Source organism: Rhea pennata, chromosome 1 (genome assembly GCF_028389875.1).
Source record: "Rhea pennata isolate bPtePen1 chromosome 1, bPtePen1.pri, whole genome shotgun sequence".
NCBI classification, from domain to species: domain Eukaryota; kingdom Metazoa; phylum Chordata; class Aves; order Rheiformes; family Rheidae; genus Rhea; species Rhea pennata.
The window spans coordinates 158,507,428-158,524,799 of record NC_084663.1 but is presented as its reverse complement, the minus strand read 5'-3'; the positions used below and the strand labels follow the sequence as shown (position 1 = coordinate 158,524,799).

Sequence of the window (17,372 nt, the reverse complement as noted above, 5' to 3'; positions counted from 1 at the left end):
CTATGATAAATATTTCATATATTGTATTTAGTTTATAGATACGTTTCACTTGCATATTTTCAACTATTTGTGAAAATATGTTTCTTTTTCATTAATGGCAGCTATAAATAAAGTAGTGGAGAAGCGGATAGAAATGGGTGTAATGTTTCCTGTTGTGATCTTTGAGACAGGATAGATAAATGAGTCGTTTAAGTAGCAGTGCTGGAAATGAAGGTTTCAAGGAAAATATTTATTAAATTCTGTCATTGTGATCGGTCTGTGTTCAGACTTCTGATGCTGAGGGTGATTCTTGGGCTGTCCAGATCTGTTGTGCTGCAGCCCTGGTGATCCTTTTTATTTTTGTAACTCCTGAAAGCCCAACTGTTACCATACAAGGTGAATAGACCCAGCCTCTCAATAGTGACTTGGAGACGGATGCTGGAGATGGATGCCACTTGCTGGAGAGGATGTGGGACTGCTCCTGTTGAGAAAGAAGTGATGAGCAAATTGCTTTTTAAAATAAAAGCTGTAGTGAGAGTGTGTGTGAGTGTGCTGCAACAATTTTGAACCCTGCTCTGCATACTACTGATGTTTTAGTACTTGTGGTTGCTCCTTATTTGTGGCGGATGTCTCAGCTGCTCTTTTTCCTCTCACAACTGGGTATCAGCTCCTGCCCTTGTCTGATCTACAATTACTGCCCCCCTGTAACTTATGCCTCCCACGTTTTCTCACAGAAAAATAATGAGTTCTACTGATTATTTTGCTTATTTCTTCCTACTCCCTCAGCAGCAACCTCACTAACCTCTTCTCCTAAGGATGGGGGAAGGAATATAAGAATGAAAATAGCAACAAAAGTATTAATGTCCTTGTGACACCTCTTATTTGCTGCTGCCAGTGCTCTGTCATAACCCAGGTTCCTGGGGAGAAGGGTTAAAATTCAAGCAATCTCTGGGAACTTGCATCTTCCTACATAGGAGTTTAATAGAACACCAGTTTTTCAATTGCAGAGAACAATTCAACCTCAGAGGAGGTCTAAACATAATTTTCTTATACATTATATTAACAAAGAAAAGCCAATCTACTTCTATGAAAAAAAATGCTGTTTAATTCATTATGGCTTGTTTGGAAAAAGAAAAAAAGAAAAGCAAGAATAACCTTTCTTGGCTTAAAAAATAGATCTGCAGAATTAATTACTTTTTAAGCATAGCATTACATGTTTTTATTTGCCTGAGTCTTTTTGAGTACTTTTCCCTTAAACAGTAATAAAAAAAATCCTACATTCATGCTTTGTTTAAAGTAATTTGACAAATTTAAATCGGTAATACTAAGCCTATTTTATTTCTCTAATAAGACATTTATGGTAAGTGTGGAGTACTCCATCTGAACCTGATTTTCATCTGAAATCAGGTATAATGGAGTTGTCAAACTCCTTGTGTTCAATCTGGTTGGCAGTATTTTATTTGCTAAACAGAACTATGATATTTCCTGGACAGCGGCTGGGATGAATTCTGGATAGACTATAAAAATCCATATGTGTAAACAGTTACTGGCTTTAGCATTCATGTAATGCTAAAATGACAGATGGCTTTCTAGTGCTGGAACAATGTTTCTTGCCACTACGGTTTACTTCCTATCTGGTCTTTCATCCCAGTTTAATCCCTCTTAGTGAAAGCCAGGGACAAATGCTACTTTACACTTGCTGCAAAGCTGCCTGGTTCATTTCCAGTGCTTGTCCTGGTAGCCTGGGTCCAAGCTGGATGCTGCTGGATGAATGGTATCCTGCTGCTCTAGGGGGTAGTTTTCACCATTTTGCCTTTCTTCATTTGAGAGAATCTACAAATTTCTTCTTTTTGCAGGGTAAAGGTTGTTTTGTTTTTCATAATGCCTTTTGCTCAGCAACTGCTTTTAGTTCTCTGGGCTCTGGTGCTCTGCTCTTGGGTGCTGTAATTATGCTTCCTGCTTCATTCTGGTAGACAAGAAAGTGGATTGTTAACCCTCTGCCTAAATTCATGTACTGAGACTCAGAAGGTACAACCATGCCACAATCCTTGATGCCCTTTCTAATTATAAAAAAAAGCTTATAGGTTTTTAGTCAAAATCTATAGGTTTTAGTCAAAACCTGATTGAATAGCTCAGTGGGCATATTGTGTTTTTCTCCAAGTTGGTACATTCTCTATATTTCTGCCACCTGTCTCCTAGGTGTTATGTCCCTTGTTCAATCCTTGTGAGTCATGGTGGTTCAGAAGTGATTTGGCCCCCGGACATAAAAGGAAAGGTGGCCATAAGAGTGAGAGCAAAATCGTCTTCAGACAGCAAAATGACTTGGCAAAGTTTTGAACCATGGTGGTGCAGGAGATAGTGTTTCTTTCTCTAGACTCAGCGGTCTGTAAAATGATATATCACTTCATAGTTCAGCAAGGTGAATATCTTGATTAATTAGAGCTGTCTTCCTATGGAAATGGGGTTGATTATTTATTATTATGGAAAATGTGTTGGCTTTTTCTGTAGATAAAGTCATTTTAACTTGGACAGAGGTTCATTTGCTTTTAGACAGAGGATAATACAGCTTTTTTTTTTCTACTGCTTCTTGAGCTATCTGTTGTTCTTTATTGTCTTTTCATGCTACACCTTTTCTGCAGATTGAAAAAATTTTGCTGATGACACCTAGGTTTCTACTTCCTGGAGTACCTTCCTCAGACCTGCTCAACCTCATCCCTTCCATAATCCTTGGAAACCCTTGTATTTTTAGATTAACTATTTTTTTTGCTGCTGTGTCTCAGGCTCTCTTTTTCCGCTTTGTTCCTTCTTTTGATGGATCATTTCAGTTTCTTTTTTCACACAGTCTCCCATATATCATTCATCTGTGGGCTCTGATTCTTACATGTCTTCATTGTCTGTTGCTCACTTGCAATGTCTTTACTCTTCTTTCCTTCCGTTTCTTTCCTTCCATTTCACATCTTCATTTCGTTTTTCAGGATGTTTAGAGTGCTACAAATCTATCCTTTGACTATGCTTCTTCTCTACTGTCTGGTTTCCTTTTTTGTCCTGACTTCATGGCAATACGTTTCCCATGCTCCTCATCTGCGGATCTGCTGAGTAAATTTTCCTGTTTGCCAAGTCTGCAAGTTTTCATTTCATCCTGCCTTCTCTCTTCTCTCATACTTTCCATTCCTCATCTGAATGTTGCCTTCCTCATCAGCTGCAGCTTTAGTCTTGGGATCTTTGATTTTGTGGAGCCTGTTAGATAACATTTCTTACATACACATGTTCCAGAGGATATCTACAGAAGTGTGACTGCTCATTTTAATGTTGTCCTCTTTTCTCTAGTCCCATCTTCAGCTACCCTGGCAGTTCCTTAAGTGAACTTTTCCTACGCTTGTTGTTTAAAAGTTACTGTTTAAAAAGTGAAAAATTTGTCAACATTTATATATGGAAAATGGAATAAGAGTAACAAATGTCAATTTTTAATACAGTCAGAGACATTCTGAAGTCAAATACAGTCAAAATAGCATGCAAAGGCGTAAAAAGAAGGAAAAAAACTCCCAGCAGTATTTCCCACCCTTAAATTCATATCAAACTTCCTTTGTGATTCTGCTTTGTTGACTTTGTCATTGCATATTTTATTAGTGAGCTTTTGTTAAGGATTCAAAGTACTGCAGTTGACTTTCACAGGATTTACTTCACAAGTCTGAGTTATTGAAGGACTGGGTTCATTCTTTCTTCACCACTGGAGTAGCCTCACTGTAGAAAAGAACTGTTTCTAAGTACCTATTTAGACAACTACTTCAGGATAAGATGAACTGTGCTGTAATATTTCCAGTTTCTCTGTATTGGATTAAGAACTTCTAGATGCCCAAGATATGTGAAACAGTGAATCCAAATTCAAGCCTTTCTCAGCAGATTTTCCTTGGCATCTTGATCCACCACAGTCCAGATTTATTAACATTTCATGCATATTGCAAAGGCAGTGACCTTCTCAGGTTCTTGAGGAAGATTCAGTAGAGTGAGCATTGATCAAGATTATCTGCTTTGCTGATAGTTTTTGATAGAAAATATTGCAGGGAATATTGCCTTTTCCTTGAAAGGATTGCCTCTGAAGCTAACAATATCATTTCTAATATTTTTTAATATTTAATAAAGTAATGGCCTTTAAAATGTGTTTTTTATTTGTGTTCTTTTGTGATGACTAAGGAGATTGACAAAGTAGTACTTTGTAATATCTATACTTACTTCCAGAATTAAAGAAGATAGATATTTTCAATTTATCACAGAATTCCCTACAGTACTTACCAGGCTTTACTGTCTTAACATTTTTAATCCATTGTAAAGGATCCTCTTACTTTCTGATTTATATAACAGACCTTAGCTTTTCTATTTTTGCTTCATTTGATTTCAGAATGTTTCTGATGCTATTAAAAATTGACATTTGCTTATTCTTATTTTAAACTTCCATTTTTACATACACAAAAGTTGATAAATTTCTCACTTCTTAAACAGTAACTTTTAAACAACATATCTTTAAAACAAGAGAGATATAATATTTAATTTCAAGCATATTGCTAACAGTTTCTTTGACCATTTTTCCTCAAAAGCATATTGACTGAAATTGTCAAGGGGCTAATATCATGTCATATGTCTTGAATTCTCTGTCTGCTGGAGAACTTTGCATCCTTTCTGCTGACTGCTGGACTACTACTCTCTCTCTCCCTCTCTCTTTTGAGAGAGGAATTATAGGAGGAACTGCAAGTTATATAAACCTTCTCTAGCATCCTCAGTAGTTCACATCACGCAGTAATATGCCAGTTCCCTGGATAATTTGCAAAATGCTTTCTTGGTCCTTTGTTACCAGTCAGTTTCAGAGATCTCCTCTGCTCTTCAGTGGCATTTCCTTTTTTCTCCTCTCCAGTGGGTGATAACACCCAAAGATGAGGCTTCTATATGCCTAGTTTCTGGCTCTCAGCTGTTTGCTCCCACTGAGAACAAAAAGACAGTAGCTGTCAGAGATGTGGGTCAGGATGGAAACCAGAAGGTCGTGAAGGGGCAGGCAGCACCATCTGACCGCTGTTTTTCATAGCTGTAGTAAAATTGCTGGTAAGTGTATTGCTTGTGACTGATTGGCAAAATGAAGGTCAGTTTTAGTCACAGCAGAAATTTTGGCAGGTGTATATGCCCCATGTAGCACTGGTCCTTATCCTAGAAATTTTGGGTGAACCTCATACTGTAAACCTGATTTCTTACTCTTAGAACTAGTGTCAATTTTAATGTATAAACACCTATTTTCAAAGTCAGTCTGAGGAGTTTCATGGCTTTTCACACCAGTTCTTTCTGTTTACTAATTCAAATAAACAGCCTTAATTTGAGTGTTTTAGATTGTTGTTGTATTTGTCAGGAAGGTCTGGAGAGTGATCACAAATCTATCTTTTCTGATGTCGACATTGCAGGAATAGTGTGAGTTAACCGGCAGGCTTTAATTACTTACTGTGTGTGTTTAGACAAGCCTAAAAACTGCTGACTGTCTTTAATTGCTGGGTTTTATTCAGGTCTTCCAAACAGGAGAAGGAGTATAAACATGCAAAGCTCATGATTACATGTGTTTTCTGTAACTCACCCTTAAAGGACAGGGCTTCTGCTTGCTCATGGGGTCCTATCAAGAGACATGAGCAAAGCGGAGTATTGCTATCAAGAAGGCTGTACAAGTGCACACATAACGCACCTAGCAGGTCTCCTTTGATAACTCTTGGCTCACTGTCTTATTGCTCTGGGCTCCTCCCAAAATCTGTGAATTCAAGGAAACCTGCCATGAAGGTTTGACTACTGATGTTTGAAATCAAGGAAAGGGAAATGTAGAACTACACAGCTATGTTGTTTTCTAAAGATAAAGTTTGCATTTGGAAAGCTGTTACACCAGGGCCTTTAATTCCTTCATTACACATGCCATACTTTTCCTCAGAGCCGACCTTTTTGTGTACCAGGAAGTGTTATTTCACAGTTGCAATTATACTTGGGGTAAAAATTTTAGGAGCCATCAGGCAGTATTTTTATAACAGATAAAATAGACAGCCTTGTAATGAGAGACTAGTGCACAATCTGGCCAGTTGGCAACAAAAAGCAAAATTTACTTACAAGTGGTGTTTAAGAGCATTTTAACATGGAACAACTCAATAGACGGTGCAGTTGCTAGGTAATGTCTTTCATTTCTAGAAAAAGTCTCGAGGTGAAAGCTAATCAATAAGGTAGGTACCATGTGATGTCATTTGTTGCCATGGTTTCTGAACTTAGCAGTCTGTTATCTGCAAATAATATTGATGGTTGCTATGCAGTTGCATCTTTTCATATTGTTGTTTTGCCATTATGCAGCTCTTTAATCTTGGCTAAAGCTTCAAAGAGCAGTGTGTCTAGGAGTTTAAATATTATAATAGATAGGCTTGTACTACAACCCTAAAATATCTTGAAATTTACTACCTAATAAACAACAGGCATCAGCAGGAAGTGAACAAGGTTAACATTTTGGTGATTAAACTTCCACAAAGCAGTTGACATTTTCTAGTAAGTTAGTCTGCAAATTAAATATCTCCGTGGAATTAATGCTATGACTCATTACATGGCAGATCATGTAAAAAAGGGGAAAGCAGTCAATCCTCTGGATGTTAAAGCTGTCAAATGCATAAAACTGTAAATGGCTCAAAAGCAATCACAGCTTCTTAAACAATGTCCTTATATTTCATGTATCTTTTACTGTTGGATTGTGCTTCTTTATTATGTTTGAGTTTTGCTAGAAAATATTTTATAGCTGCTTGTGCTAAATATCAGACAGTTGGGACAGACTGAAAGGGAAATGAAACTTATTTTTCCTGATAGTTGTCAAGGTGAAGGAAAAGCATTTTCAAGTCAGGTCCTTTAAATCAGATATAATATATCATTTTTTGTATTCTGTGGAGAAGATGTTAGTCTTTGTAGAATGCTGGGTACACTTTATTTGATTTATTGGCATCTCTTTACAGTAGTTTTTCTTGGTAGTTGGAATTACTGAGCATTTTGGAGGGAAAGAATGAAAAAGAGATGAAAAAACAGAGCTCAGCCCAAGCTGGGGCAGGTAACATGGAATGATCTGAAAGAAGAGGTGATTTGTAGAAGCACAAAAGTTCAGTACTCAGCAATGAAACATTTTAAAGGGGAAGAGAGCCCACTGGACAAAGTGAAAAGAGAATAAAAAGAGGAGAGAAAATAAGAAAAGAGATTGATGGAAGAAAGAGAAACTGTTTTTATTGGGGTGAGAGAATAGGGGAGGGAAGGAAGAGTATGAAAATCAGGTTACGGTTTGCTAAATTCTAGGCTTTTTACATCTTTGATGTGATTTTTTTCCATGCTGTCTAATCTTTCTTTTTTTTCCCCCCAATTGATCTTCCTCCTCTTCCATTGCCACTATTCTCTGTGTTAACAACATATTTCTTTAGAAAGTTTTGCCACCCTCTTTTTTGTCCTTTTCACACATCTCTCTTCTGTGTAGTGACTTTGACTAGCTCATCGCTTTCTAACGTAGAGGTAATTGCTTTAGTATGACTATACTTGTCCCCCTAATATGGTGAACGAATGGTCAAGGATATGTCCCCAACGACAAAGTCACACTTTAGAAAGATGTCACCAGGAGAAATGATACGTATGACTAGAATTCCACTTTTTCTAAAGTGGACAGAAGCGTTCTTGATGACTCCCGTAGTGCAGCTCCTTTAGAAATTCCTTCTGTTTGCTGTATGGAAACACAATAGCAGCGTTCAAGAAGTATATCCTCAAAGCACCGCCACTGAGAGTGGGCAGATGGAAGAGGCATGCAGGCTTGATGATGATAGCAGATGTCAACAAGTTAACAATCTGAAAAGGAAACTAACAGCACAGCAGTGCGTCGTATCCAAATGTTTAAAGAAAGAGGGGGGGGGGGGGGGAAAGCAACATGGTAAAGATACAAATCAGTAGCACTGATCAGCTGTAAAAGCTGTAAAAGACTATCTGATGCTAAATCTGTAAAGTGGAGCTGCTGAGTGGATTTGTCTAAAGAAATATTTCACTGTTAGGCTGTCACAAAGGAAGAGCATTACTTCAGACACCATATGCCAACTGTGCAATTAGGCTTCCAGTCGTACATGCCGTGTATACCGACGCAGGGGGCAAGTCTCAGCCATTTGCAATTGCTGTTGTATAACCCTTGCTTTAACAGTCCTGGATATTCAGTTGCTTACACTATTGTGAGGCTTTTGTTTTTTGACATAAAATAATTCTTTTATTTCTCCAGAGTTTTTGTTTTAGGGGTTCTTGTTTTCTGTTTTTCTTAAGGAAAAAGCAAATTGTTAGTTTTTTTTTTTAATACATCTGCATTAATACATATACATGTACATTTTTTAATAATATGCATTATGAATCAATTCTATCAAAAAAGGGGGAAATGTTTTCTGTCTGAGCAAGGAAAGCATGTAATTATTATGTGAGGGACCTCTTGGTACTTTGTGCTAGTGAAAAACTTCATGAAGCGTATGTACAATAGGGACATAGAGTTCCAGGCAACTTTAGCAGAGGAATTTCTTAATTTGTACGTTTTTTTTTAATTGGGTCAAATCTTGATACCAATATCCATTGCAAAAAACTGAGTTAGGTGTTGAGTGGATGAGGGGCTTTAGGTATTCTCCTGAAGGAAGAGGTTAAGAAAAGCTGTACACAGCAAAATGCTTAGAGCCTTAGTGACCCTCCCTGCATAGCACATACCTTGTGAAGCCTTACAGCCTGTTCACTTCCCTTTCGCAGTGCTTCATTTGTAAGTGGATGCCCCAATATCACTGCTCATTTAACATAGGTTTGGAGTAGGTTTTATAAACATGATATGGGAAGAAAAATAAAACCAGAGATATCAATGTCAGCACTAAGTGAGAATATGCTGGCCTTTGAAGCCACTTACGGGGCTAAGGTGAGACGATGCAGCCTGGGACAAGAACTCTTCAGCTACAGATACAGATCTTCCAAGTGTGTGATATAGTCATGCAATATAGTTAATTCATTGCAGAGTTACTTCAACTCTGTGAATAAGGTAGTAGCACTTGTAGTGGTTGTGGAAAGGTTAGTAAAAGTGAGGCAAATACAGATATTTAACACAATTATATGCGTTAGCAAGTGTTGATGCTACTTAAATAAAATTCTATGAGCTTACTGCTAAAAGTTCACGTTGGTATACCAAGCTCTTCACACAAAAAGTAGTCCAAAAAATCTGAAGTCTGGAAACTTGGCTTTAGATTCATTAAAGCAATTTTCATTTCATTTTATGTCTGTATGATTCAGCTAAGCTCTTCTCTGGAGCTTTTATATCTTTAGTTGAGGTCTTGGGTCAGTCATGCTGCAAATAATCTCTTTTTATGAGTAGATTTTAGTCATATGTTTGTTTTTCTGTGTATTGATTTCGAAACAGAAAGTTAGTTCCTAAACCAAATCTGAACAAGTAGCTCTTCTTGTTATAATTGCAGTGCACTTTCTTTCTTGTATCTGAGAAGATAAATGTATATTTTGATGTTTCAAACAAACACTATGATTTTTACATGAAACATTTTGAAATATCAAAATGTGTTGCAGGAAATAAAAGGTACTTTGCTTGTTACTTGAGCCTTATGAGGAAAGACTAAGTCTAGCCATAATATTTACAAAAGAACAAAGAACTACCACAAAACCATCAGTGTGATAGAGTAATGCTATGTACATCAAGAAAAGCCTTCTTGATTCTGGCAGCTTCAATGTGAATACCAAAGCATCAGTATTCCCATCTCATGTTTCAAATGCAAGGAGATTGCCGTACAAGACATCCTCTCCCAGGCTGTTGGCTTTATGTCCTGTAGAAAGATTTGTTTCCTGCAAAGGCTCTAATGATGTAGGACACAGCAGAGACAGGACATCAAACCACGTATGTATCTCATATACACCTCTGTTCCTATCGGTGTGGTCTTCACCAGGAAACCACTAATGCAGATACTGCTGAGAAAGCCTGGGGTGTCGTGACGAGCACAGTGCATCTTCCTTGCTCTTAGACCGCAGCTGAGGGTTCTGTACAAAAAGCAAACCAGATTTGAGGCTCTGAGGTAGTAAAGCAGCACTTTGGTGCAGAAGGAACTATTCAAATTCAGCAGGAAAATCACATTTTTCATGTAGACATTGAACTCCTTTTGCTAAAAAGCTAGCACCAGCAGTATGCTGGCTCATCGAGCTGTTTTGTCACAGATCTTCAGGCATATCGGAACATTTGAGACAGACTGAACTGTACTGAAATATGTTCATAAAGCTTTTTTTAGGAGAAGAAAACTTTATTTTTTTCCTAATGTAACTAGAGATTGCAGATGACATTGTTCACATACTGCTAGCAGAACATTACTTCTGCTTCCCCCAAATCCTTGCAAGAAATTAATTCCCAGATTTTCATACTTTCTGTGAGATCAGACAGACATTCAGGTGTTTAAAGAGGTTTCAAGAATGCTTTTGCACAAATTAAAGATGCTTCTAGAGACAACCTTTTTTGGCATCTCAGAAATAGTCCTTTAGCTCCAAGAATCACTTCCATTTTAAAAGTCAGGGATCCCTCCAAGTACAAGGTAGAATTATGTTTTGTCTAGTCAGTAAAAATTAATTTTTTTATATGAATAGTTATCGATAGAAACTAAGGTTGCAATTGGACCTGTATTCTTTTATGCAAAAAAAGGGAAAAATAAATTACTTTTAGTTATTTATTTTAAATTAAAAGATGTAAATTCAGTACTGTACACAGCAAAAAAACACATATATTGCAAAGTTGCAGACAGGAGAAGACAATGAAGTATGCTTTTTTAATATTCAGTGTTTATTTTTACATTGAAAGGTATTGCTTTTTCTCCCTGATACTTTTGCTGGCAATAACTGGGTAAAAATGATTTGCTATGCAAAATATATACTTCTCACATAGTGTTGTAAAATGAAAATTACACGTATAAAAGAGACTTTCAGGCAATCGATCTGGAAATTGGTCTGAATGCATGCAGCTAATGGTCATAACAGTTTTCACAAGAGCAGATTTAATGCAAGTCTAGGCTGTCTTTAGTTATGCGTTCATAAATGTTCAACAAGAAGAGTGAAAAAATGCTATGGTAAATGGTAAATAAAATCTAAACCTAAATCCTCAAGGCACAGTTTTTCGAAAAGATTCATCTAGGTAAGTTATCTATATTCAGTTATCTAACACTTACGGATTTTAATATTCTCTTTAAGAACAAAATAAAACCCCACTGAGCCTAAATCTTTTTTCAGTCTTCAAACAATAACAGTTATCTAGCAGTAATAAGTTAATACTCCTATTGACTTCCTTGGGAGTAAAGTAATATTTTAAAAGAATGTGAGAAAATGCTAAGAATATAGACAAATGTCTTCTATAATTATTCTATATTTGGAATCTTGCACTGTAGTAAGTAGATTAAGCTTTTCATTGCTAGTAGCTAATACAGCCTCCTTCATAAAGCTTTCTTCATCTGAAGTCTTCAGGCAGTGAAATTTATTGCCCCTATCCAGCAAGGAGGAGAGGAAGCTCCTTGGTATAAATATCTAAGGTGAACTTATTTCTCTTCAGTCATAAAGTGCAGGTCTTGCTCAGATGGCTGAAAAGATGCAGAATGTTACAGTCGTTGTATGTTTAATTGTTTCTGTATGCCCTGGAATTTAAAGAGAATTTAGGATGTGTTTGGCAGTAGCTTTCCCTCTATAATCAGGTTGCTATGGTAAACCTATTATTCCAGACAAAGAAAGGGTATGTTTAGTACAGGGCTGATCCCCTTCAGTATTATGTGAGCTTCAAATTACTTTTGAATGATTGAATTTGTATGGCAAATATGGTTATCACAATAACTGAGAATAAGGCAATCAGGTCACAGAATAAGGTGTAGCTTCTGTTAGCAGAAGTAGCAGATATATTTGACAAAGTAGTAGTATGGCTGAAGCAATCTCACTCTGCAGATGTCTTCTCCTGGTTTTCTCTGGGAAGCAACCTGAAATTTATTGTTATAGAATGCCATTAATCTTTGAGTTTGTCTGTATGGTGACAAACTAAGTCTTTAAGGTTTGCCTCCGCTTCATCCTATGTAGACAATTGTTCTTGAGCAAAAATGTTTTAATTTTCTGTTAATTTAGCTTTACAGAGTGAGTCCACTTTACAAATGATCTAACTACAATCTTAGTCCTTTTGAAGATAAAATATGCATTTTAAGATGGTTCAAAGTTTTAACTATTTAGTGCCACCACTAAATTTGCTTCTCATGTTTCTGGTGCTGAGTCTGTAACACTTGTAAAAGGAATGATGAAGGAAGTAATAATTTAGTACTGCTTAAAGCAATTTGTAAAACTACTGTAGCTGTATCTTTAAATATTTCACAGTAACAAAACGGCCCTGAGAAATCCTTTCCCAGCATACCTAAACAACTGAGATTTCTGTGCATTTTGAAAAGACTTTCAGTTCTGCCGAGTTCTGCAATTGTCACAAAACCTACAGCTAGAAAAGCTCTGTTAATGTTCTCAACAGCCCTTTCCAGTGCAGCAAAATATTTCAGCAAATGCTCAAAAAATGCTTCACACAAGGAGCATTCTTGGATAAATACAATAGACTGTACTTAGAGGGTTTTCTTTTGTTCTGTAGCAGCAGTTGCTCTTACTGTAAATTTGGTTCTGCTGTCAGCTCGGCACTATCCAGGCCTGTGGTGAGTCTCGCTCCTGCTGTGGTTAAATTAGGAACTCCGGAAGAACAGGCTTTTCCACATGCCAGTCCTTGTCTCTGGTGGACCTTCTCTTCATGCAATCTATTTTCTGAAATCCATCAAATTTGTTGTTATTTTAATCTATGTTTTGTGTCATATTTTGTGCATTCTTACAGTATTATTACTTTACAAGAATTTCAAAATATGAAGTCAAACACTCAGAAGTTTGAAAATAAAGGAAATAATGTTACCTGAATTAAATGTGTTTTGTAGATGTGCAACACAAGAGGGTCCTTGACTGTGTTTCCCCCCCCCCCCATTTGGCCATTCCATTCTTACTGCTCTGAGGACTTTGGAGCAGAAAGTCTGTGGGAATTTGGCCAGGTCCGTTCTCCCTTGGAGCTCTATGGAGTTCCCATATGAAGATGCTCATGGAAAGGGAGACTGTGGCAGAGATTGTCCTTCATACTTTTATTTCCCTAGGTTTGGACAAAAAAAGTGCTAGATTTTTCACTTTCCAAATGTCTGACAGAGTATTTGAAGAGTTATTCTAGTTGAAAATAGAGAACATCTCAGATAGCCTTATGCATAGATTATTTATTTTAAATCACATTAATTTTGGAGTTTCTGTTGTATGTACTAAATATTTTAGATTAATTACAAAGGTTAATTACGCAGTTAAACATGTGCCATAGCTCTGCTATGCAAAGCAGAGAAATGAAACAGATACAATTCCAGTGATTGCTAATTGTTACTGCTTCCACCCAGAAATAACAGTGATAATTTTTGCTTCTGGATGTCATGGAGGAGGGAGAGGTTTTTAAGAGTGTTTGGGGAGGTTTTTAAGAATGTTTGTGTGTATACTATAGCTAATATAGTGACTTGTGGCTTTTAATTGAGAAGTAGGAAGTAGAATAAGTTTATTGTTTTATTTCATTTCATGTATTTTATTGAAATCATGACCCTGACAGTTGTTTATTCCTACAGGGAAATGTGAATGTGGCCACTGCACTTGTTTCCCTCCAGGAGACAACAGAGTTCATGGTAAAAACTGTGAATGTGATGATCGACAATGTGAAAATTTGGATGGCAACGTCTGTGGGGGTATGCCTTCAGTTAATATAATGTAATTAATATAAAATTTGGCAGTTTGTAACTTTCTCTTTTTCCTCTGATTTTATAACTTGAAGGCACAATAGAATATTGACATCATTGATTATTTATAATGGATTATAGATCTTTATAAGAAAAAAGCTCTATAAATATTGTGTTGAATAATTTAATAAATATTTATTTAAAACCTTTAGACACAATAACAAGGAAGCAGCTTAGATACACCTAATAATAGATATGTAAGTAAGTGCTATAGTGTATCACAACTTCCATCAGTGTTCATTAGAGAAGAATACAGATGCTTAAAAGGAAATGAAAAAAGAGCTAATTTTATGTTTTTTTGTTTAACATTGTCTGTGTTTTACTGACAATGCTGTATTCGACTTTAAGTTAATAATGACCATCAATATACATTTGAATATTTTATATTCAGTGATAGGGATGTTTGCTATTTCTAAAAGCCACTATTGTGCCATTGTGTTAAAAGCATATTGTGAAATAATCTAAATTCTTGAGATATTTTGATATAGTACTCTGCACGCAGCAGGTTATTTTTCATGTTGACAATGAAAATCTCACTCATTGTTTTTTTCCAATGAAAGTTGGTATTAAGCAATATTTCAAGTTAATTTTATATATTTAAATGCATAAATATCATATGATATTTTGAAAACACTTAAGTAGTAGTTGCCCTAAATGCTCCCTTTCTATATATTTTTGACTTTATTTTTGAAATGAGTCTTTGATCCTTGATGTTATCAAAGTCATTGGCATGAACAAAGCCACATTGTAATATACTTCTTATTTCTACATAAGAAAAAACTACATTTCTACACGATCTTTGTACATGTAAAGAATTCTGAGCCTTCTGCAAAGGCTCTGCCATGCAGAATGTAGTTATATATGGAAAATTCTAGTTAAAATCTGTAAGTAACAATACTAATAGTTTATAACGTTCAGTGTAGCTCAATAATATGAATGTGCAGAAAGAAGAATAAGTTGAAATTTGATGTTGTTTAAAGAACATGAAAGCAAATAAGAACACTGAAAAGCTGAGTCATATTGGTCATAAGTCAAAATAGCTGGAAACAAAACTCAACATGTTCCACAATTAAAAATATGCCTGTCATTTATGTCATTCAGATTTTATATTATTTGATGACAGTGCTTCAATGTTAATAATAACACTGCTGAGTTGCACATTTCAGTAGTTATAGACAAAAATTTCCATTGTTCTGTATAAGCAAAAGTACAGTGATAATGTTAACTTTCATTGTTGGCTGGAGAACCTCACACTTGAAATGAATAATCAGCTCAGTGCTTGAGCTGGTGTTCATTTTTTACTGTGCAGGAGTCACACTAGATCACACTGAGCTGAACGAATCCTACCCTTTAGTCAAGATAATTTTGTCCAATGACAACGTGAATATTAATAAGATCATTTTAAAAAGTATATTTTAAACTAATTATCCTAATTTAGAAACAACAAATAGAAAGGAAAAAATAGCTCATGAACTTATGAATCAAATGTAGTTTTAGCTCAGCTCTTTTACTTTCATTCAAACTGATAGTTTAATTAGTAATGACTGTCTGCAGGTGAACAAGAATTACTTGGAAAAACAGAAATGACGTTACTGTGTCCTTTCTGAGATTACATTGTGCACTGTGTGTTGATAGGACTTCAGCAGGCTCAGCCTGTAAATCTCACAATTCCAGTGAGTTGAGCACATTTATGATCCTTTTGCCAAAACTGTAAAATAGCTGTCAAAGTCAGGATTCCTGTTGGCCTGGGCTCCCTTGTAAGTTAAAGGAGAGTTGGAAGTACATCATAAGGTCAGGTAAGTACATCTACGTAAGTACATTAAATCCAGCAAGAGCTGAACTGACTTCTGAAATGCCTCTCTTCAGAGAAGACTAGAACAACTTTTGTCTCTAGTGGCTGACTGAAGTCTGTAAGATGAACCTGGTCTCCAGCATCTCAGTCTTCTGAATTAGAAGTCATAACACTACTGATACTGTCCTCTCAACATTATTGGATTTTTTTGGTAGAGCTTTTGGGATTACTGTGGTAAATGATTGTCAGATTGCTTCTGAGTAGTCGTGATATTTTATTTCTTTTTCTCTATGTTTTACTTCTAAATATCACTCCAGATATTTTTTCTAGGTGTTTATTTTCACATATCTTGCTCTTTCCACCGAAGTGCACTGAAATTCAGACTAGCAAACATCTTGCCACTCAGTTCTCTTCCACGTACCACTTTCCTTCTCTTTGCCTCTACACTGCATTTGAGGGATGTTACCAAAATCAAGATCAAATTCAGTTAAGTTCTGGAGCAGTTTCCTCCTCCCCCCCAACCCTGACTCTCTCTGCCCCTGCTTCTGACTTGTGTTCATCTGTGCTTGTGGCCCACCTATCTCAAGAGGCAAACCCTCTTCTACATAATTTATTTCCTTCTCAATTCCTTAAGCTTCAGTAACTTAAGGCAGCATCTACTTAAGCATAAGTACTCAGTACAAGAATGTCTACATCTTCTGTATCTTCAGAAAGTCCTGATTATAGCTGTCTCTGAACTCACCATTTAAGACCAGAAATCCTTTCATTTTCAAACTCATGAAATGAGCTACTTACTCCTTATGCATTTTCTGGGCATCTTCCACTCTGCTTCCAGCACCTTTATTATTGAAACTTCTCTTCCCGCAGTTTCTACTGACCTCCTGACCAAATGTAGGACTCTTTTCCATTGTTATCCTTCTTGCCTCTGATGTTACTGATAGTTTCAGACCTATCCTTGTTTATTTCTCAGATGCTTTGCTTGCCTGTCCCTTCCCATCCTTCTGATCACATTTTCAATATTTCCTTTGATAAATGTTTTTTTCTCATTCCTCCCCTTTTAGCAGATCCTACAACTTGAACCTTGTTTCCTTTCCCCTTTTGCAACTTACCTGTTAGCAGAACTTCTCCCATTAATTTTGTGCTAATGGCATACACATCTCTGTCTTCCTTTCCAGTTTGTCTTCCCTTTGTCCAGTGTTTCATACCAACTGGACGCTCTGACATTTCTTGCTGAGCTACTTATCCCTTCCTCTTTCCTTGTTCTCTTTTCTTTATTATTCTTCTATCACTGTCACAACTTTTAGGCAATCACTGTCAGGATGTAAGTTCTTGGTACTGCAGAAGAAATAATTGTAGTAACACTGGCTGTGGAGAATTAGAAGCTGGATGCTGTGAACATGCAGGGTCTGACAGTGAACATAGAGTGCCTGTAAGTACAAGGAAGAAAGACCAGTGTTTCGAGATTAAATGCATGCTGAAATGGGAAATGCAGATGACAACCTAAGTGATTTGAATAAGAATTGTCACTAGCCTCCTCTGACCAGCAGAGATTGATTAATAGCTTGCTTTCCAGACCAGCTGTCCATGCAATGATAGAAAGACGTAGAGCAAAGGATGTGATAAATTAGGGTACAACTGAGTGAGACCCTATTGCCATGTTTCTGCATGATTGCAGTGAGTCATTTGCTTAAAATTTCAGCTGCCCCTCA

The 17,372-nt window shown here is 36.5% G+C and overlaps 1 protein-coding gene across 1 annotated transcript in view; it reads left to right on the top strand.

Annotated features, from left to right (window-relative positions):
• ITGBL1 (integrin subunit beta like 1) overlaps positions 1-17,372 on the top strand; it is a 141,346-nt gene that overhangs the window by 105,504 nt on the left and 18,470 nt on the right. The window contains exon 8 of the mRNA XM_062580430.1: positions 13,704-13,820. Coding sequence (XP_062436414.1) covers positions 13,704-13,820 — 117 coding nt within the window. The remainder of the gene's footprint in view (positions 1-13,703; positions 13,821-17,372) is intronic.